The sequence below is a fragment of the Mustelus asterias genome, chromosome 26 (assembly GCF_964213995.1).
Source record: "Mustelus asterias chromosome 26, sMusAst1.hap1.1, whole genome shotgun sequence".
In the NCBI taxonomy this organism is placed as follows: Eukaryota; Metazoa; Chordata; class Chondrichthyes; order Carcharhiniformes; family Triakidae; genus Mustelus; species Mustelus asterias.
In genome coordinates this window covers 14,631,947-14,653,642 of record NC_135826.1, presented here as the reverse complement: position 1 = coordinate 14,653,642, position 21,696 = coordinate 14,631,947, and the positions used below count along the sequence as shown (strand labels likewise).

Below are 21,696 nucleotides of genomic sequence, written 5' to 3'. Positions count from 1 at the left end.
AAAATGGTATGTGACTCGGAGGTGGTGGTATTCCCATGCATCTGCTGCACTCATCTTCCTAGATGGTGGTAGGTTAGGAAAGTGCTGTCGAAGCAACCTTGGTGAGTTGCTGAAGTTCACCTTGCAGATGGTAGTTCCTTTTTAGTAGGATTTTAATAAGGCGTTTGATAAGGTCCCCCATGGTTGGCTTATGATGAAAGTGAGGAGGTGTGGGATAGAGGGAAAGTTGGCCGATTGGATAGGTAACTGGCTGTCTGATCGAAGACAGAGGGTGGTGGCGGATGGAAAATTTTCGGATTGGAGGCAGGTTGCTAGCGGAGTGCCGCAGGGATCAGTGCTTGGTCCTCTGCTCTTTGTGATTTTTATTAATGACTTAGAGGAGGGGGCTGAAGGGTGGATCAGTAAATTTGCTGATGACACCAAGATTGGTGGAGTAGTGGATGAGGTGGAGGGCTGTTGTAGGCTGCAAAGAGACATAGATAGGATGCAAAGCTGGGCTGAAAAATGGCAAATGGAGTTTAACCCTGATAAATGTGAGGTGATTCATTTTGGTAGGACTAATTTAAATGTGGATTACAGGGTCAAAGGTAGGGTTCTGAAGACTGTGGAGGAACAGAGAGATCTTGGGGTTCATATCCACAGATCTCTAAAGGTTGCCACTCAAGTGGATAGAGCTGTGAAGAAGGCCTATAGTGTGTTAGCTTTTATTAACAGGGGGTTGGAGTTTAAGAGCCGTGGGGTTATGCTGCAACTATACAGGACCTTGGTGAGGCCACATTTGGAATATTGTGTGCAGTTCTGGTCACCTCACTATAAGAAGGATGTGGAAGCGCTGGAAAGAGTGCAGAGGAGATTTACCAGGATGCTGCCTGGTTTGGAGGGTAGGTCTTATGAGGAAAGGTTGAGGGAGCTAGGGCTGTTCTCTCTGGAGCGGAGGAGGCTGAGGGGAGACTTAATAGAGGTTTATAAAATGATGAAGGGGATAGATAGAGTGAACGTTCAAAGACTATTCCCTCGGGTGGATGGAGCTATTACAAGGGGGCATAACTATAGGGTTCGTGGTGGGAGATACAGGAAGGATATCAGAGGTAGGTTCTTTACGCAGAGAGTGGTTGGGGTGTGGAATGGACTGCCTGCAGTGATAGTGGAGTCAGACACTTTAGGAACATTTAAGCGGTTATTGGATAGGCACATGGAGCACACCAGGATGATAGGGAGTGGGATAGCTTGATCTTGGTTTCAGATAAAGCTCGGCACAACATCGTGGGCCGAAGGGCCTGTTCTGTATTGTACTGTTCTATGTTCTATGGTATGCATTGCTGCCTCTGTCGATGGTGGATGGAGTGTCAACCAAGTGGACTGCTTTGTCCTGGATGGTGTCAAGCTGCTTCAGTGTTATTAGAGCTGCACTCATCCAGGCAAGTGGAGAATATTCCATCACACTCCTGCGTTGTGCCTTGTAGATGGTGGACAGGCTTTGGGGAGTCAGGAGGTGTTACTTGCCACAGAATTCCCAGCCTTTGATCTGCTCTTGTCATCACATATTTATATGGTCCTGTTCAGTTTCTGGTCAAATAGTAACTCTCAGGATATTGATTGTGGGGTATTCAATGGTGGTAATGCCATTGAATGTCGAGGAGAGATGATTAGATTTTCTCTTCATTGGAGATAGCCATTGCCTGGCACTTGTGTGGTGCAATGTTACTTTCCGCTTACCATCCTAAGCCTGAACATTGTCCAAGTCTTGCTGTATATAGACACAGACTACTTCAGTATCTGAGGAATCACAAATGGTACTGAATATTGTGCAAACATCTGTGACCATCCCTACTTCTGACCTTATGATGGAGGGATGGTCGTTCATGAAGCAACTGAAGATGGTTGAGCCTAGGATACTGCCCTGAGGAACTCTTGCAATGATGTCCTGGGACTGAGATGATTGACCTCCAACAAGCACAATCATTTTCCTTTCTGGCAGATATGATTCCAACTGATGGAGATTTTCCCCCCTTATTCTCATTGACTCCAGTTTTGCTCGGCCTGGTGATGTACTTAGACACTCTCTCGAATGCATAGTAACTGCTTCAAAATCATTTTCTCACAGTTTAGTGTTCAGGGTGGATTGTGTGATCTGGTTCCCCGTCTCTACATGGATAAATGCGACTCCCTCATCTTGGCAGCAAGATGTTAGGTTGGAGTTATATGGGATTTTGTAATGTAAAAGGCTGTGTGCTGACTTATGGAAGGTAGATGCCTAGATTCTGAGTGGCAATGTGAAAGCAGTTTTCCTCGGGCATTAGTGCGCTACCGGGCGCATGTCATTTGGCTATTTAATGTCCAGGGAATGTCACAGGACTTAGAAACAAATGTCAAAAATATTAAGGAGTGATGGCTGGGACTTCCCTGCATTCTTTACATTGAGGTAAGTTTTCAGGTCAAACAAAAAGAAGTATTTTGAGGTATGGGGTGTTGATAGTGACAGTGATTATACAGATTGACCAGGGTAATCTATCAGTAATGAATCCTTTAAACCCTCACTGAAAAGGAAGGGGGAAAATAGCCATTAGACTTTTGCTTGTGTTTTGGTGATTAAGGTTTTTTTCAAAAAAAGGTTTACGATTGGCTATTAAAAATCTGAAATGTATAAAGCCTCTTTGATGAATTAATATTACTTAATATTAGAAATGAAGCAAGATGTGTTTGATTTTGAAAAAAATTGATGGATTAGAAGGAAAACTAATTTATTGTTCCAGGGCTTTTGTGATTGATGTAATAATCCATTTCTACAATACCACATTACCTTAATTACAATTGGTAAGTGCTAGTTGTAAAGATAAGATTAACGCAGTCAGTGAGACTTGAAAGTTGCATATGTCTGAACATCAGTGTCCGTTATCTCTGCTTCCAGATTGCTGAAATAGTGCAAGATCAGTTCCATTTAGGTCAGGAGTAACTTTTCATTATAGGGGGGGGGGGGGGGGGGAAGAGATGAGAGGCTAAAATACAAGTACCCCTGCTGAAGGTTTACATCAAAGCTTATCTTAATAAAGAAGTTTTTGAGAGAAAGGATGAAGCTTCTGCTTGCAAAAATATGCCTTCCCAGAAATGCTTTTGCTCCCTGTCAGATTACCTGGACTGTTTGAAATCAATTTCATGGGGGCACCTGCTTCAGTGAGGAGCAGTTTAAGTTTTGGTTTAATTTCACCAAATGCTGGTCAATTTCAGGGCATTTTCTTTGTTCACAAAATGTCAAATGATCCCTAACTAATCAAGAGCGAAGAGAAACTGTCCTGACAGACATTAGTAAAATTAATGGATACATATTCAATACATGGACAGCATAGTGGTGCAGTGGTTAGTTAGCACTGCTGCATCACAACGCCAAGGACCTGAGTTCAATTCCAGTCTTGGATAACTGTCTGTGTGGAGCTTGCACATTCTCCCCGTGTCAGCATGGGTTTCCTCCGGGTGCTCCAGTTTCCTCCTACAGTACAAAGATGTACAGGTTAGGTGGATTGGCCATGTCCCAAGATGTGTAGGCTAGATGGATTAGTCATATTGTGGAGTTACGGGGATTGGGAGGAGGAAGACTGCCTGGGTAAGATATTCTGTCAGAGTCGTCGCAGACTCAATGGGCTGAATGGCCACCTTCTGCACTGTCGGGAATCTCTAATTCATACTTGGTAGATACAATGCTGAAACATATTGGAGTTTGAATGGCCTTAACTATGACCAAGAACAGAAGAAACCAAAATGTTAAAATATGTTAAATTGTTTTCATAATGTTTATAAGACATGTATAAAATTTATTATTGTTTAAAAAATAATTTATACTCAGTTCAAATACAATACAATGTGATAGTTTTTTTCTTTTAGTAACTCATTCATTTAATTAGTACAATCAATTTACCCTAGTTCTTTTCTATGTTCATTTTTAAAATGGAAGATCATTTTAAGCATGTAAATCAGTCATATAGTCTTACAACACAGAAAGAGGACCTTCAGCCCATCATATTTGTGTCAGCCATCAAGTACCTGTCTACTTGAATCCTATTTTCCAGCAGTTGGCCCTTGTATGTTATGGTGTTTCAAGTGCTCAATGTTGTGCGGGTTCCTGCCTCTATCACTCTTTCAGGCAGTGATTAACATTTTTATTTTGAAGTGAAACTTTTTATTGAAACTATTAATGAGCATTTAAGAACTGAGGGGGAAAGATCTTAATAACTGGAAATTGAATGGTTCAGCAGTTTTGTGATGCAGTCTGCTTACATCTTCTCCTGCATATTGAGCTCCGATCTTGGTTGCAGTTGCAGGTGTTTTCTCAGGAAGTCATTCCAGTCATTGACTGGTCATTCCAGTGAGAGTGGTGTTGGCAAAGGCCTAGGCAGAGATGTTTGCCTGTCCTATGGAGACGGTATTTGACTTGGAGGGTGGAAGCTCTTCTAGAAATGCAGCAGAATGTGCATTTTTGCATTGCACATTTTGGGTATTTAATAAGAAAGGAAAGAAATTGACAGTGCGATTTTTGTTTCAGAGCAGTATTGTAGGTGAATGTTTGCGCGAGTGTCTCAGTCTCTCTCGAAGCTTCGAAGTAAGGAGGGTAGATTATTTCCTGCAAGTCTGGTTCTGAGGGATGGGGACACAGTGATCCAGAGTCTGGCAGAAAGCTGTTGTGGGTAAAGCTGTTTGATGTTTAGTCTGTAAAAGCATTCTGAGAGGGGAAGGAGGGGAATCAATAACTGATGGGCCTTCCTCGCTATGTTTTGAATGTTGTTGCTTTTTTGTCCATGCAATATGTAGTCATTTATCACTTTTTAAAAATGTCTCTGTATGCAAATTGTGCAGTAGGATAAGTACCCAAGTTCTATTCTAACTCCTTTGGAACGCATATTTATTATTTTTCTGATTTATTTTACACTTTCCTTTAAAACAAAAGCTTCAGATAAATGAGACATGTTCAGAAATTCACACAGGCCAACTATTCCAGAAAAACTGTATAATAGGGTAGGAGTTTATTACTACTTTCAATCAAAAGGTATACTACTTTGTCATTTGCCTGGTGTCAAAAATTGTAATGTGGAGATGCCGGCGTTGGACTGGGGTAAACACAGTAAGAGTTTTAACAACAGGTTAAAGTCCAACAGGTTTATCGTCAGATGGAGTGAATATCTGCGCTCAATCTGATGAAGGAGCAGCGCTCCGAAAGCTAATGGCATTTGCTACCAAATAAACCTGTTGGACTTGACAATTTTTGACAACACCAGGTTAATCAGTGAATGTGGATTATATACAAGAGTATTACTATATCTCAGTTCTGAAGTGGAAGAGAATTCAAGCCAGGTTGATTAATTATCAGTTATATCCTAAGAAACTAGGAGATACTCTCAGATGTATTTTTTTTCTTTTTAGTGTAGAAGGAGGCCATTCAGTCCATCGAGTCTGCACTGTCTCTCCGCATCTTACCCAAGCTCACCCCCCTTGCCCTATCCCCTAACCCCTCACCCCTCATGTTTACCATGGCTAATCCAATGATCTTTGGATACTAAGGGGCAAATTTAGTATGGCCAATCCACCTAACCTGAACATCTTTGGACAGTGGAATGAAACCAGAGCACCTGGAGGAAACCCACGCAGACACGGGGAGATTGTGCAAACTCCACACAGTCACCCAAGGCCAGAATTGAACCTGGGTCCCTGGCGCTGTGAGACAGCAATGCTAACCACTGTGCCACCATGTATATGTTAAATGTTAAATGTTTTAAGGCAAGGACAGATGAAATTTTTGAACAGTAAAGGAATTAAGAGTTATGGTGAGCGGGTGGGTAAGTGGAGCTGAGTCCACAAAAAGATTAGCCATGATCGTATTGAATGGTGGAGCAGGCTCGAGGGGCCAGATGGCCTACTCCTGCTCCTAGTTCTTATGTTCTTATATTGTTATATGTGGGTTACGATAACCCAAGTGTTAGAAAATATCGGCCCAATCTGTAGATTGATGGTTAAATGAGCTGTTTTGTTTTTCAGCAGATGGCACCCATATATTCATCTTCCCAATGGTCCCAGAGCTGCTCCTTCTCTGGAGGGAAATAAAAACTGAGCAGGAGTCTCTTTGCCTATCTGATGCTACTTGCCTGCCTCTGTCTGGCTTCTGTCCTGTTGTGTCCCTTTTATACCCTATGGTTTATCAGGAATCGGGCATGTTTAAGTAATTTATATTTGTATTTTTGGATATTAGAAATAAGGTTTAGCTTTAAGTGAGTTTAATTTTGTGTTTGTGTGTAAGAAAGGGGTAAAATTTTAGTTAGATTCATGGTAAACAAAGGTGCTTGCATATCTGTAGGTTTTGGTTTGATTTCAAACTGTGCCTACATTGTGATTAGAGGGATTAGGATGTGAAAGGAAACAAGCTTTAAAGAAAGTCTAGGCTATTGCTTAGTAAACAAGGGCCAGGGTTAGAAAGAATTTTTGAGTTTCATTTAATCTGGATCCTGTAGCAGTTGGAACTAGGTAGCTGGAGAGGAAACAGCTCTCAGAAACTGCCAGAAGCAGAGAGGGAGTCTAATGAAAGGGTGGAAAGCAGTCCTAGAAGCTATAGAACAGATGGTTCTAGAAACTGGGGAATAAAAGAGGAAGACTGAAGTCAAATGGACAAAAGAACTGGAAATTGAACAAGGTACTTGAAAGGGACAGAGAGAGGCTTCCAGTTAAAGACAAAACTGATAGGTGCAGGCTGGTAAAGTTGGCTAGCAAGAAGTAATCCTAAGGGTGGTGATGCTGTAATACAGCCTGTGAAGCAGTGATGTTCTTTTGGCATGACTGGGTACCTGAGAGATTGTGTGGAAGCTTGAATGCACGTGGCAATTCAAGGCAGAGGGATAGGAGAGATTGAAATCCTGGAAGTGATCTGTGGTGAAGGTATTCAAGAGAAAGCATTCTAAGGTGTGTCTTTTTAGAGTGGAACTTGGAAACACTTGTGCTTCCAAGTTAGAGGTCCAGTGAGACCACTCAACGTGATGAGCATCTGGGAGGATTGGATGAGAAATTCACAGTGGTTGCATTGGAGTGGTGACTTCCACTTGATTTCTGATTGGGGTGCGTCTGACAGTTGATCTGTTTTTTTACAGGGACGTTTCGAGAACAGTTTAGAATAAGATATACTCTAACTTTTGTTATCCATAAAAATCTGTACATCTGGGGAGATATAGGTGGGGTGAAAGTGTATTGTTGTATAGTCAATCTTTCCATGTTTAATAAATGTTTTGTTTTTGTTAAAAGCTAATTAGTGGTCCTGACTCTGTTCATCCATATTTCCAGAAAAGTAAGTTATGGGGTGACACGGTAGCACAGTAGTTAACACTGTTGCCTCATAGCACCAGGGACCCGGGTTCAATTCTGGCCTCGGGTGAATGTCTGTGTGGAGTCAGCACGTTCTCCCCATGTCTGCGTGGGTTTCTTCCAGGTGCTCTGGTTTCCTCCCACAGTTCAAAGATGTGCAGGTTAGGTGGATTGGCCATGGTAAGATGAAGGGGTTATGGGGATAGGGTGGGAGGGCTGGGCCTGGACAAGATGCTCTTTCGGAGAGTCGATACAGACTTGATGGGCTGAATGGCTCCTTCTGCATTACATGGATTCTATGATTCTATGGTCTGTTGAGCCACAATTCCTGTCCTTCCTGTCCAGTAATAACAGCAGCTGGGACTGTAATAGTCCCTCCTTTCTTGTGTTTTCGATGTGCATTATTTGTCTTCACTCTCTTGCTTCTGTACTTCCTTGCTCTCTTGTTCGTTCTTCTGAGAATTATTTTTCTTTCTCACACCCTTGTGATTCTGTGTGCAATCTGTATGCAATCTCTCTGCTTCCAGAAGATGCCAATATGTCATTCTTGAAAAACTAAAAGTGAGTACGAGGATAATGTGGATTTTGTGGTATTAGTAAAACATCATTAGAATGTTGTTATTGAAATTTAGTTTAAACAGCAAACTTGGGCAAGGCTTGTTCCTTGGTTACGGTCAGGGCCAGACTCATCATGTAGTTTTATTCCACTTGTTCCAAAGAAGGCAAGCAGGTTCAATTTTTTGTGGCCCTAAATAATATGTTTCAGGTAGATACCTCAATTGCCAATTTCTTTTGTCAGTTGACTCTAAGATTTGTTTACATTTACCAATCATTCACATTCCATGAAAGGACTGATGAAATAATCTCTTCATGTCTATTAACGACCATATTTATTTTAAAAAGGTTATTACAAGCTCATTATTACCTTGTTAACAGTAACTCAATTCTAAAGATGTGCATTTGTAGTAATAGTGGATCCATGAGTAAATTATACATTTATCTTCGGATGATTAGTCTGCATAACCCCTAATTTGTAGGATCAACAAAAATGAATTTGCGTGTTTTAAAAACTAATCCTTGTGATCTATTAGAAAAAGTGCCCTCTTTATTTTACTTAGACCTACAATGAAGCATTTTTCTGAGTGAAAAAAGGAAAGTCTCTATTTCCATGATGTATAACAAATTGTTTATTCTTCAGCAATGGACCTGTTTGTATCAATGTTTATGTCATACCCACATGTTCCTTTTTTTTGATATATTGGTTCCTCTGTTCGCTTGCTGTGTTTTATTTAACATTTTCCATGAAGACTAAATCACCCTTTTTAGTGAACTATATCTAGGTAATAAACTGTATTTATCTGAGTAAACACCATTTTGATTCTTTGAAAATAAATGAAAATCTTAAACTTGAGTAACTTGGTTGACTGCACATCCCCCCTGGCCAGGAAATATATCTTAAACCATCTAGTTCTTCTGTACCATAGCATTGCAGCCTGATTAGAGGTAGTGCATCAAGAGTCTATGATAGGTGGATGAGATCCCATGTCTAAATTCTATGTTGTAGACTTTGTTTTAGTCTAACATTGTCAGGAAGGTTTCTGAAATGTAATTTTTTTTGTTGATTTTGTACCTGAGGAGGAAACATGAGTTTAAAAAAATCAACAGCAGTGGTGCAGGCTGCTGAATTGTCTCTTGATGCTGCTTATCTATTATTTGTACTGAAAGTGCTGTGTACTTTCTAGCTTGCAATGTGGCCTTTCTGCTTTCTGAAGTTTCGGAGATCAGGTGAGGGTTCATGATATATCCAAGTTAAATATCATAAAAAGCTTTTCTGTTCAACCTCTGAGAAATAGTACAATACCTTATATCTGTGCAAAGTGCATTCTGGTTTGTAGGGAAGGAGATTTTTTGGCATTGAGCACAAGATAAATATCTTGTGTGAAATGCACAGTTTTGACTTAATAATGGATATTCTGCAGGAATTGAGAACTATTCAGAGAGCTGGCAAAACAGTAAGTAGCTCCTTTTAATGCAGCAGTCCTTTTAGCTGACGATCTGACTTCGATTTAGAAAGGAAAAACAAAATTTGGTTCCTTTCTTTTCCAGGAAGTTTATCTACTCTCTTACGTTTATCTTGCTCATTTTCAAAATACAAGCATTGTATGTAACATTACGATACCGATGGCAGGTACTTTGGTTCTTTCAAGTGAATTTTAAAATCATTTAATTATTTCTGCTTTTGCCCGAGAGGCACAGTCTATTTTTCTAATGCAAAGAAACCATTTATCTGCATTCTGAGCAGCCTTGGCTCTTGAGAGGATCAGCCTGCTGTATTTGGGTTTACTGCAATCTGTATTTGAAAGTCTTCAGCTGCTTTTATACTGGCAATTGTTTAGGTCAGAGATTGGTGTCTGGTAGCTGACTCCTGACATTTACATTCCAAAATCCAGTTCCCTTACCCAGCGGCAGCCTAGTAGGCCTGTTTTTTTTTTGGAGTGATAAGGGATTAGCTTTTAACAGTGTGGCACCAGGAAGCAGCTCTGAAATCCGCTGGGATAAAAGCGTCGTTACATTCCACCCCCAAGAGGCATCTAAATCATTGTACAGTAACAAATGAAAAGTATTCTGTTCGGAGCTCAAGTGGAGCCAAGGAAAAGGTTGATCTTTGGACCTTAAGCCTAATTCAGGTTTAGTGCATGTTTCAGCCATATCAGCATTCCACAAATGATTGGATGTAATCTATTAATCGTATCGGTTTCGTAAAGGAACTTGGATTCTCCATTCTCAGATTAAAGCTGTTATTTAATTTGAACTTGGCTAGGTAAACTATTAACTCTCCAGACTTATAATCCAATGTTAATTGGTATTGCTTTCATTAGGATGGTTAGCTGATTGCAAGATTTGACCAGCTAATGAGGGATGTTGGAGAACGGAATCACCTGGAGAATGAAATGCTAATATAGCCAAAACCCAGAATTTGATTTGAAAGTGATTGTCAAGTCCTTTTGAATTGCTCTATTGTGTAACTTTCTTTTTTTTTTGCACTTGTGAAACTAATACATTATGTAGTGAATATGTGACAGCTACAGGCAAGAGATAATCAGTATCTCCCGAACTGAAGTTCAGCGAATAACTTGAGTTGTGGCACATAATTTAAGCTTGCAAGTGGGGTATTTATCATATCTCTCTGTAAACCATGACCTATTCAATTTAAATACCATGTTAAAAGTAAGTTTAATATTAATGCCCTCTCGGGTGTGGAAAGTATGGAAGATTTATGCCTGTGCTTTCCAGGTCACACATTCTAATGTACGTTCTGTTTATCACGAGCATAAAAGGTCTTTTCATTCCTTAGGGTGGAGTGTCATATTATCAAGGAAGCTCCTGCCAGTTGCCTACTCACCATTGACATTTTTGATAAATTATCAAGGTGTTTACTTTGTGATCTTTATCTATTGTCTCCATGTGCTACAGTTCACAGTAAATAGCAGACCACTTCTGGCTCAGTGGGTAAATGCACCATATGAATATCAGCAGTGTACAGAACATGGTAGTTTCTACTTTGTCCTCTGTAACTAATCTCAGCCAGATGTGTCAGTTCTGAATCCAGAATTAGCCACAAGGCTTATACATTGAAGAAAAAATATTATCCAATGTGTCTGCTCTTCATTGCATTAACTCTGTATGCTAATGCCAGGTCTGGTTCGCTCGGTGAAGCTTAATCTTAGAAGTGCACCCGAATGTGTGATGCTGCCTTCAGTGGAGAAAATTGGAAGAGGCAAAAATAAACTTGTAGTCCAAGCTGCCACGCTGTAGTTTCCCAAATCACATACATGAAACATATGAATTAGGAGCAGGAGTAGACCACTTGGCCCCTCGAGCCTTCCCCACCATTCAATAAGATCACAACTGATCGAATTTTAACCTCAACTTCACACTTCTGCCTAACCCTGATAACCTTTCACCCTCTTGTTTATTAAGAATATCTACTTCTTCCTTAAATATATTCAAAGACTCTGCTTCAGCCAGCTTTTGAGGAAGAAAATTCCTCAAAGTATCTCAGAAAAAATAAACCATTTGCATATTAATCTTTGGCGATTCATGCATGAGGACACTAGATCCCTCTGCATCTCAGCTCTGCAATCTCTCACTCTTTAGATAATATCCTTTTTATTCATCCTCACATTTTCCCACATTTGCCACAGCTTTGCCCTCTCACCTAACCTATCACTTTGTAGCTTCCTTATGTCCCCTTCACAACTTGCTTTCCTATTTATCTTTGCATCATCAGCAAAGAAAGCAACCATGCCATCGATCTCTTCATCCAAATCATTTATATAAACTGCAATGAGTTGAAGCTCCAGCACTGATCCCTGTGCCACACCATTTGTCACATCCTGCCAACAGAAATAACCCATGTATGCCAACTCTTTGCTTCCTGTTAGCTTGTTAATCTTCTATCCATGCCAATATGTTACCCCCTACACCATGATCTTTTATTTTCTGCCAGAACCTTTGATGTGGCACCTTATCAAATGTCTTCTGGAAATCTCAGTACGGTAGATCCACCAGTTCCCTTTTATCAACAGCACCTATTACTTCTTCAAAAACCTCTAATAAATTTGTTATTTCCCTTTCACAAACCATGTTGACTCTATTCTGATTATCTTGAATATATCTAAGCATCTTGTAATAACATCTTTAATAATGGCTTCCAGCCTTTTTCCTATGACAGATGTTAAACTAACTGGCTTATAGTTTCTTGCTTTCTGTCTCCCTCCTATTTTGAACAATGGAGCTACATTTGTTATTTTCCAGTCTAATAGAACCTTCCCCGAATCTTGTGAATTTTGGAAAATTAAAATCAATGCATCAATTGTCTCACTTGCCACTTCTTTTAAGACTTGGGGATGAAATCCATCAGGACCCGGGGTCTAGTCAGCCTGCAGTTTCAACAATTTACTAAGTACTACTTCCCTGGTGATTGTAATTTCCCTGAGTTCCTCCCTTCCAATTCCTGCTGTTTATGGGATGTTACCTGTACCTCCATAGTGACGATCAATGCAAAATATTTATTTTAATTTGCCTGCCATTTCTTCCTTTTCCATTTTGCAATAGATTATTGAGGATCAGTGTTAAAGTCTGTGCAGCAATCCTGTCAAAAACTGTAAAATTTGCAGAAGAAATTCATTCTGGGCTGCAGTCAAACGCAAGGCTGTGTTTGAAGGCACACTGTTTATTGTCAGAACTTTTTCACCACTTTACAAGGGGCTAACTTGATTTGTTTCCATTTACTATAGGTATGCAATACCCCCAGAACACGGGAAAAGGCTGGAACGACTGGCAAAAGGTAAGCAGGCAAAAATTGGTATTCATAACAAAAATAAGCAAATATATTTTTGTGAAAGAATTTCATAGTATATAAATATATATTCGCAATCATCTTGTATCCTTCAGAATATTCATGGAGCCAAACAAAACCACCATAATTGACCAGACCATACGTGAAGCAAGGAATAATAGCCTAGCTAGATCAGAATATGGTGAATGTTGGATATGGTTGCTGCTTAAAGCTACAATGAGTCTCAAAATTTATATGGTCATTTAATTAACTTTCTCAAAAGGTTAGCATTTTCTAACTGTTGAAGTCAGTACACAAATTACATTATAGAATCGCTACAGTGCAAAAGGAGGCCATTCAGCCCATTGAGTCTGCACTGACTCTTCAACAGAACATCTCACCCAAGCCATCTCACCATTAATTGTATTCTTCAGTTAACATGTATTCCATAATGCACATAGATAGCAGGTAATGCTGCCGGTCACATTGATGTTTCGTGACCATTAGAGTTGACCAGTTGTTGGTAAATGCTTTGATCCTGAACTGATATGTTTGTGCGATGCACATTTATTTGAACCAGAAGGACAAGCAGCAGCATACTCTTCAACCTACCCTTATTGACACCTGGAATCTAAATCTGGAACCGAGAATTAAAACATTTAATTTGATGTGAGATCATGTGCAGAATGCAAAATAAAGAGGGAAAGGAGCAGCGGACTGAGAGGGAGGAGAAACAGAAAGCAATAAGTTTGTAAAAAATTACAACAATAATTAAAATCCGCAATTGCTAATTTTCAGTGCCAAAGCAGTTGTTTGGCAGTAATTAACTTAGTACAAACCTTAACTTTTTCTGGCGTGTTGAGTGGATATCTAGTGGATAAATATTGCAGCTTCTTAATTCCTTAAATGTATTTCAGTGCTGAGACTCTTGGCAAGGCCTGGTGTGGCGAAGCTTGTTGAGGAACAGGGCAACTCGGACAGGACTTTCTGCTTTCCACACTTTACTGGGTGTGCATGAAAGCAAATGTTGCTGTCTGATTTACTCAACACCAGTGAGTGCTGGTAGCTTCACATTAATATCACAGCACAATCCTATGGCATAATCTTCAAACAAATGCCAGTAGATCTTCCTTTTGGAAGTTGGTGGCCCTGTTGTTTGTAAATTTAAATGTAATGCCTGATAGCATAATGGATACTGATGCAATGGTGGCCTTCGAAAGGAAATTGGGTAGATTACTGAGGGATAAAATTTTGCAGGGATATGGCAAAGGAGCAGAGAATTTTAACTGATTGAATTGAGAGCAAGTGCAGACTCGATTGGCCGAATGGCCTCCTACTGTGCTGTACTGTTCTATACCCAAATGGGGAACCTATTTTAGGAAATCATTGTGTCCTTTACAAGCAGCCTGCACCATACAGGAAATTAAATAAGTTGCAGATTAATTACCCCCAACAGTCATTATTAAAAACCATATTTTGATGGAATAACTTTTGGTAATATTTTAAAGATCTACTGTTCTTTGATTCACATTGCTGCTTTTCAGACATTTAGCTTCTTAATAAACTGTTTTCCATTGCTCAGTGCTTCTCTATAACTTTTTTGCCATTGTTTTTGCAGCAATATACATTTCTACTCGCCCTATATATTTCTGAACTAGCAGGCATGTGGGAACGCTGTTTTTGAATTAATGGAAAATTATCTACTAAATAGTTGGCCAGTAGCACCATAAATGCTAGTTATAATTGATAAAGTAACTGGGTTAGCTTCATAGATTTCATCACTAGTGTTTAGTGGCTGTGGTCTAAGCCTGACTCTGGTGCCAATGAGGTTCCATTATCACTTATGATAGTGCAGGGCTAGGTAACATAGCAGGGACTGGGACTTGAATCTAGTCTAGACTGTCATGAAAGTCTCCAGCTGTAGGATTTATTTAGGAAGATTTGATCAGTCACTATTCCATTACCAAAGTATGCGAAACAATAACCAAAGCTAGAAAAATTTTGAACCATAGAATTCTTACACAGCACAAGGTGGCCATTTGGCCCATCAAGCCCACACCGATTCTCCGAACAAGTGTATTACCCAGCACCTGGAGGAAACCACGCAGACACGGGGAGAACATGCAAACTTCACACATTCCTGTATTCTGTATGCATCGGCAGTAACTTGTGAGGCTACCTTTGATGTGAGAGATTCAATTCTCTCACTAGTGCAGTAGTAAATACTGTTTAGAATTTGTAGTTGGGGCATATTCTTCAGACATTGAGAGCTCTATCCTGCATTAGTTTATTCTGGATTACTTAATGTTGACTGGCTTAAACGTGTGAAAGTTTTCCATTACCCAACAGACATGTCCTTCACCTTCTTGGCCACAAAGGTTTTCCAGAAATGTGCATAGAATAATGTTAGGTGACTTTATAATGACAACGGTTATGCAGTGATCATTAAAAAAAAAAGCATGTGTCCTTGCATGTATGCAAACTTTAGCGGCCAATAAAGAACATTATCCCCTTTGTTCATTAATATGAAGTACATTCAGATCATCGATATTCCACAAGACCATATATTAAACTGCAAACAGTTTTCAAACAAATCAACTGAGGTTAGAAATTATTAGGAGATACATTAGTGGATGAATAGTTACTCATCTGATGAGTCTTGTCCTGCCATCTTGTGGAAGGTGTTAGTGAATTTAAAATAACTAGGGTCATTTCAATAAAAACAGAGTAATGTCACAAATGCTATTTATCAACAACACGGGAATGCTTAATCGGCTACATTTTTGCACGTGAATTGACGCTGTAAGTTCTGCAGTTCCTCTACAGTGCACTATACAGCACCAAAATACGTCAGCATATCTGCCTTGACAATGCTCTTGTCATTTGGATGAGAAGTTAAACTGAGCTCCCATTTACTTTCCCTGGTGGACATAGATCCAATGGCACTATTAAAGAATAACAAGGGAGTCTAGGCCAATATTTATCCTTTAGCCAATGTCACTAATACAGATTTTCTAGTCAAAACGGGCAACATGGTGGCACAGCGGTTAGCACTGCTGCCTCATAGCTCCAGAGACCTGTGTTCGATTCCCGGCTTGGATGGCTGTCTGAGTTTGCACGTTCTCCTCATGTCTGTGTGGGTTTCCTCCAGGTGCTCTGGTTTCCTCCCACGGTCCAAAGCTGTGTGGGTTAGGTGCATTGGCCATGCTAAATTGCCCCTTGGTGTCCTGCGTAGGTTAGAGGGATTGGCAGGGTGGACGTGTGGGGTTACGGGGATAGGGCCCAGGTGGGATTGTTGTTGATGCAGATAGGCCAAATGGTCTCCTTCTGCACTGTAGGTTTCTGTGGTTTCTATCTGCCCCCTTGATATTTGTTGGAGATTTTGCTGTGCAGTAGAAATGCTTTCCTATATTCCAACAATGAGCTGCATCTTGAAAGCACTTAATCGGTTATAAAGCACTTCAGAATACAGAGGTCATGAAAGGCATTATATAAATACAAATTCTTTTGAGTTCTGTTTGAGGCTTCCAAATGTGGGCCTGAAAAAAACTGATGTTTTCTGGTGAGCTGACCCAGGCATTACTCATGAACAACCTGAGACTATGGATAGTTCTCCGTTATGCCTCTGAACTGCTTGTTGAATTTGTCCTTAATGCAAAATTTTTCATGCAGAGACAAGCCCGAGGGAGCGGTATTGAATTAATTAGATAACACAGTTGACAGCTTATTTTATTCACTTTCATTTTTTAAAATACATCTGGCACTGTTTTATTAGGTGCAAGTTCAAGGTTTTCTGAGTTTCTCATTCTGTATGATGAATGCAGAATATTAATAGCAAAGTTTGAAAGTGTTTGGAAAGTGATTGAACAAAACATTGTGCAGCGCAGAGGAATGATTACGTACCACATTATCTCTGCTAATCATTCAAGATGGTGAGCTGCATTGTTGAGGACAGTTAAACAGACTGTTCATAGCATTAAAAGAAAATGCATCACGCAGGCAGTAAGGGGGTAGCCATTGTGGCAGATATAATTGAAAAGCTGCAATTACAAGTGTAAGGAGAAAGCTATGCAAAGATGACACGGGTCATGCACAGTTAACACCATTTCAGGATCAGGTAATTATAGGTCATTGCTGGAAATGTATTCTAAATACATTACTTTGGAATTCATTTTAAAAGCTTGTTAATGAGTTTGAGCTCTGGTTATGTCGATGAACAGAAATAAATACTTGCATTTATATTTTCCATTATCACGCAGTTGATATATCTCTGAGCATTTTACACCCTGGGATAGAAACATAGAAGATAGGAGCAGGAGGAGGCCATTTGGCCCTTCGAGCCTGCTCCGCCATTCATTAAGATCATGGCTGATCATCCAACTCAATAGTCTAATCCTGCTTTTATCCATAACCTTTGATCCCATTTACCCCAAGTGCTATATCCAGCCCCTCCTTGAATGCATTCAATGTTTTGGCATCAACTACTTTCTGTGGTAATGAATTCCACAGGCTCACCACTCTTTGGGTGAAGAAATGCCTCCTCACCTCCGTCCTAAATCGTCTACCCTGGATCCTCAGGCAGTAATCCCTGGTTCTGGACTACCCCACCATTGGGAATATCCTCCCTGCATCTCTCCTGTCTAGACCTGTTAGAATTTTATAAGTCTCTGAGATCCCCCCTTATTCGTCTGAACTCCAGTGAAAACAATCCTAATCTAGTCAATCTCTCTTCATGCATCAGTCCCACCATCCCTGGAGTCAGCCTGGTAAACTTTTGCTGCACTCCCTCGAGAGCAAGAGCATCCTTCTTCAGAAAAGGAGACCAAAACTACACACAATACTCTAGGTGTGGCCTCACCAAGGCCCTGTGTAGTTGCAATAACACATCCCTGCTCCTGTACTCAAAACCTCTCGCAATGAAGGCCAGTATGCCATTTGCCGCCTTTACTGCCTGCTGCACCTGCATGCTTACCTTCAGCAAGGACACCCAGATCCCGCACACTCCTCTCTCCTAATTTACAGCCACTCAGGTAGTAATCTGCCGCCTTGTTTTTGCTTCTAAAGTGAATAACCTCACACTTATTCAAATTATACTGCATCTGCCACTGATTAGCCCACCCACCCAACCTGTCCAGATCATTCTGAAGGATCTCTGCATCCTCGTCACAGTTCACCTTCCCACCTAACTTGATATCATCTGCAAACCTTGAGATGTTACATTTTGTTCCTTCATCCAAATCATTAATATATATTGTGAAGAGCTGGGGTCCCAGCACTGATCCCTGTGGCACCCCACTAGTTACTGCCTGCCAATTTGAAAAGCACCCATTAATTCCTATTCTGTTTCCTCTCTGCCAACCAGTTTTCTATCCATCTCAATACACTTCCTCCAATCACATGCGCTTTAATCTTGCACGATAATCTCTTATGCGGGACTTTGTCAAACACTCTTTGAAAGTCCAAATATACCACATCTACTGGTTCCCGCTTGTCAACTCTACTAGTTATATCTTCAAAGAATTCCAACAGATTTGTCAAGCATGATTTCCCCTTCATAAATCCATGCTGACTCTGTCTGATCCTGCCACTGCTTTCTAAATGCTCTGCTATAAAGTCCTTAATAATGGATTCGAGAATTTTCCCCACTACCGATGTTGAGCTAACTGGTCTATAATTCCCTGTTTTCTCCCTTATCTCCCTTTTTGAATATTGGAGTGACATTCGCTACCCTCCAATCTGCAAGGACTGTTCCAGCATTTATAGAATTCTGTAAGATGACCACCAATGCATCCACTATTTCTAGAGCCACTTCCTTAAATACTCTGGGATGTAGATTATCAGGCCCTGGGGATTTATCCGCCTTCAATCCCATCAACTTTCCCAGTACCATTTCTCTACTAATATTGATCTCCCTCAGTTCTTCCCCCTCACTAAATCTTGCATTCTCCAACATTTCTGGCATCTGATTTGTGTCCTCTTTTGTGAAGACAGAACCAAAGTATGTATTCAGTTGCTTGGCCATTTCTTTATCCCCTATTATACGTTCTCCTGTTTGTCTGTAGATTTGTACATTTGTCTTCACCAACTTCTTTCTCTTCACATATTTATAGAAACGCTTCGTGTCAGTCTTTATGTTCCCTGCAAGCTTACTTTTGTACTGTATTTTTCCCTTTTTAATCAATCCCTTGGTCTTTCTTTGCTGAATTCTAAACTGCTCCTAATCCTCAGACTATTATTTTTCTTGGCCAATTTGTATGCTTCTTCCTTAGTTCGGATACTCTCTCTAATTTCCTTTGTAAGCCATAGATTGGCCCTCTTACCCATTTTGCTTTTGTGCCAGACAGGAATAAACAGTTGCAGTTCCCCCATGCGTTCCTTAAATGGTTGCCATTGTTTATCCACTGTCATCCCTTTAAGTAACTCTCCCCAATCTATCAAGGCCAACTCATGCCTCACATCCTCATAGTTTCCTTTATTAAGATTCAGCACCCTAGTCTCCGAATCAACTACTTCACTCTCCATCTTGATAAATTCTATCATGTTATGGTTGCTCATTCCCAAGAGGTCTTGTGCAGCTAGATTGGCAATGATTCCCTTCTCATTACACTGCACCCAGTCTAAGATGGTCTGCTCTCTAATTGTTTCCTTCACATATTGGTCAAGAAAACTATCCCGTATACACTCCAAGAATTCCTCCTCTACGGCATTGTGGCTAATTTGATTTGCTCAATCTATGTGCAGATTAAAATCACCCATGATCACCGATATTCCCTTATCACATGCACTTCATGTTTAATGCCATTCCCAACATCACCACTGCAGTTTGGGGGACTATATATGACACCCACTAATATTTTTTGCCCCTTGGTATTTCTCAACTCCACGTTGTCAGAGCCAATATCCTTCCTCACTATTGTGTTAATTTCCTCTTTAACCAGCAATGTCACTCCACCATCTTTTCCTTGATGCCTGTCCTTCCTAAATATTGAATATCCTGGGACATTCAATTCCCACCCCTGGTCACCCAGCAGCCATGTCTCTGTAATCCCAATTATATTGTACCCGTTTATATCTATCTGCGCAATTACTTCATTCACTTATTATTCTCCACGCATTAAGGCACAGAACCTTTAAGCTTGTCTTTTTTAACATTGTTTGTCTTGCTCCCAGTATTTTTTCTATAGCCCTGTTTGAACTTTGTCCTTGGTTTCTCTGCCTATCACTTTTCTTATTCCCTTTTCGACCTTTTTGTTTATGTTCTTGCTCTCTCCTTCTCTGAACTCCTTTATATTAGGTTCCCATCCCCGTGGCATATTAGTGTAAACCCTCCCCAACCGTTCTAGCAAACACTCCCCTCTAGGACATCAGTCCCAGTCCTGCCCAGATGTAACCCATCCAATTTGTACAGGTCCCACGTCCCCCAGAACCAGTCCCAATGCCCCAGGAATCTGAAACCGTCCCCCTGACACCATCTCTTTAGCCACGTATTTATCCGAGATATCCTGTCATTTCTACTCTGACTAGCCTGTGGCACCGGTAGTAATCCTGAGATCACTACCTTTGAGGTCCGATTTCTTAACTGTCTTCCTAGCTCCCTGTATTCTGCTTTCAGGATCGTATCCCTTTTTGTACCAACGTGTACTATGATCACTGGTTGTTCACCCTCCCCCTTCAGAATGTGCTGCAGCCACTCCGAGGCATCCTTGACCCTCGCACCAGGGAGGCAACATACCATCCTGGAGTCTCGTTTTCGGCCACAGAAACACCTGTCTATCCCCCTTACAATTGAATCCCTTGTAACTTATGCACTAGCACACATTTTACCCCTCCCCTTTGCAGCAGAACCAACTGTGGTGCATCGAGTTTGGCTTCTGCTGCTTTCCCCAGAGAGGTCATTCCCCTCAACAGTAACCAAAGCGGTATATCTGTTTTGCAGGGGAATGGTCACAGGAGATTCCTGCACTACCTGCCTATCTTCTTGCTCTGTCTGGTGGTCACCCATTCCCTTCCTGCCTGCGGAGTCTGAGCCCGCGGTGTGACCACCTCTCTATACGTGCTAATCATGATACTCTCTGACTCGCGGATGCTCCACAGTGTCTCCAGTCACCGCTCCAGCTCTGAAACTCGAGCTTCCAGGAGCTGCAGCTGGAGACGCTTCCTGCACACATGCTGACCCAGGGGACTGGAACTGTCCCCAGCCTGCCAGATGGTGCTAGAAGATCAAACCATGGATGGAGTGATTTGTAGCCAAATAAAGTAGTCGTCTGTACCATTAACATCTCTCAAAACACAATGAGATTCATCAGCTAAACCGTGATTGGTAGCATTGGTTGAGAGGGGAGAATGTTAGCCACCAAACCAGGAATATCCACTGCCTCTTCTCTGCTAATGCCTTAGAAGCTTAAATGCTTATCAGGTAGATTGTTTTTGGATCAACATTTTGTTTGAAGGATAGGATCTGACAACAATGTAGAACTCTCAGTATTAACCAAGAGTGTGTAGCTACATGTGCATATTCTGCTGTGGGGCTTGTGCTACCAAATGACCTAAGTTGCCATCTTGACTATTAAGGGGGAGGCAGTGGCCAAATGGTATTAATGCTGGACTGATAATCCAGAGATCCAGGCTAATGCTCTGAGGACCCTAGTTTGAGTTCCACCACAGCAGATGGTGAAACTTGAATTCAATAACAAAGAAACCTGGAATTGAAAGTCTAATGATGTCCCATGACACTCTTGTTGATTATTTAAAAAACCTATTTGGTGCACCAATATGCTTAAAGGAAGGAAATCTGCCAATCTTACCTAGTTTTATAAGAGCAGGGGCGTTATGCCAAGTAGTATCACTAGATACACTGACTTATTAACATTGAAAAGGATCTGGGGAATGGGGTTAGTCATCCAAGGATACAGTCTTAGGACCTAGTAGCAACTCAGAGGTTTTAGAATGAGATTCAAGGAATACTGGAGACAGAGAGAGGTTCTGAGAATGCTGGAACAACTGGGAGAATTGGACAGGGATAG

The 21,696-nt window shown here is 40.8% G+C and overlaps 1 protein-coding gene across 5 annotated transcripts in view; it reads left to right on the top strand.

The window, feature by feature from the left end:
* kdm4b (lysine (K)-specific demethylase 4B) overlaps positions 1 to 21,696 on the top strand; it is a 428,138-nt gene that overhangs the window by 134,044 nt on the left and 272,398 nt on the right. For all 5 annotated transcript variants that reach the window (XM_078198157.1, XM_078198155.1, XM_078198158.1 and 2 more), the window contains exon 7: positions 12,633 to 12,682. In XM_078198157.1, coding sequence (XP_078054283.1) covers positions 12,633 to 12,682 — 50 coding nt within the window. The remainder of the gene's footprint in view (positions 1 to 12,632; positions 12,683 to 21,696) is intronic.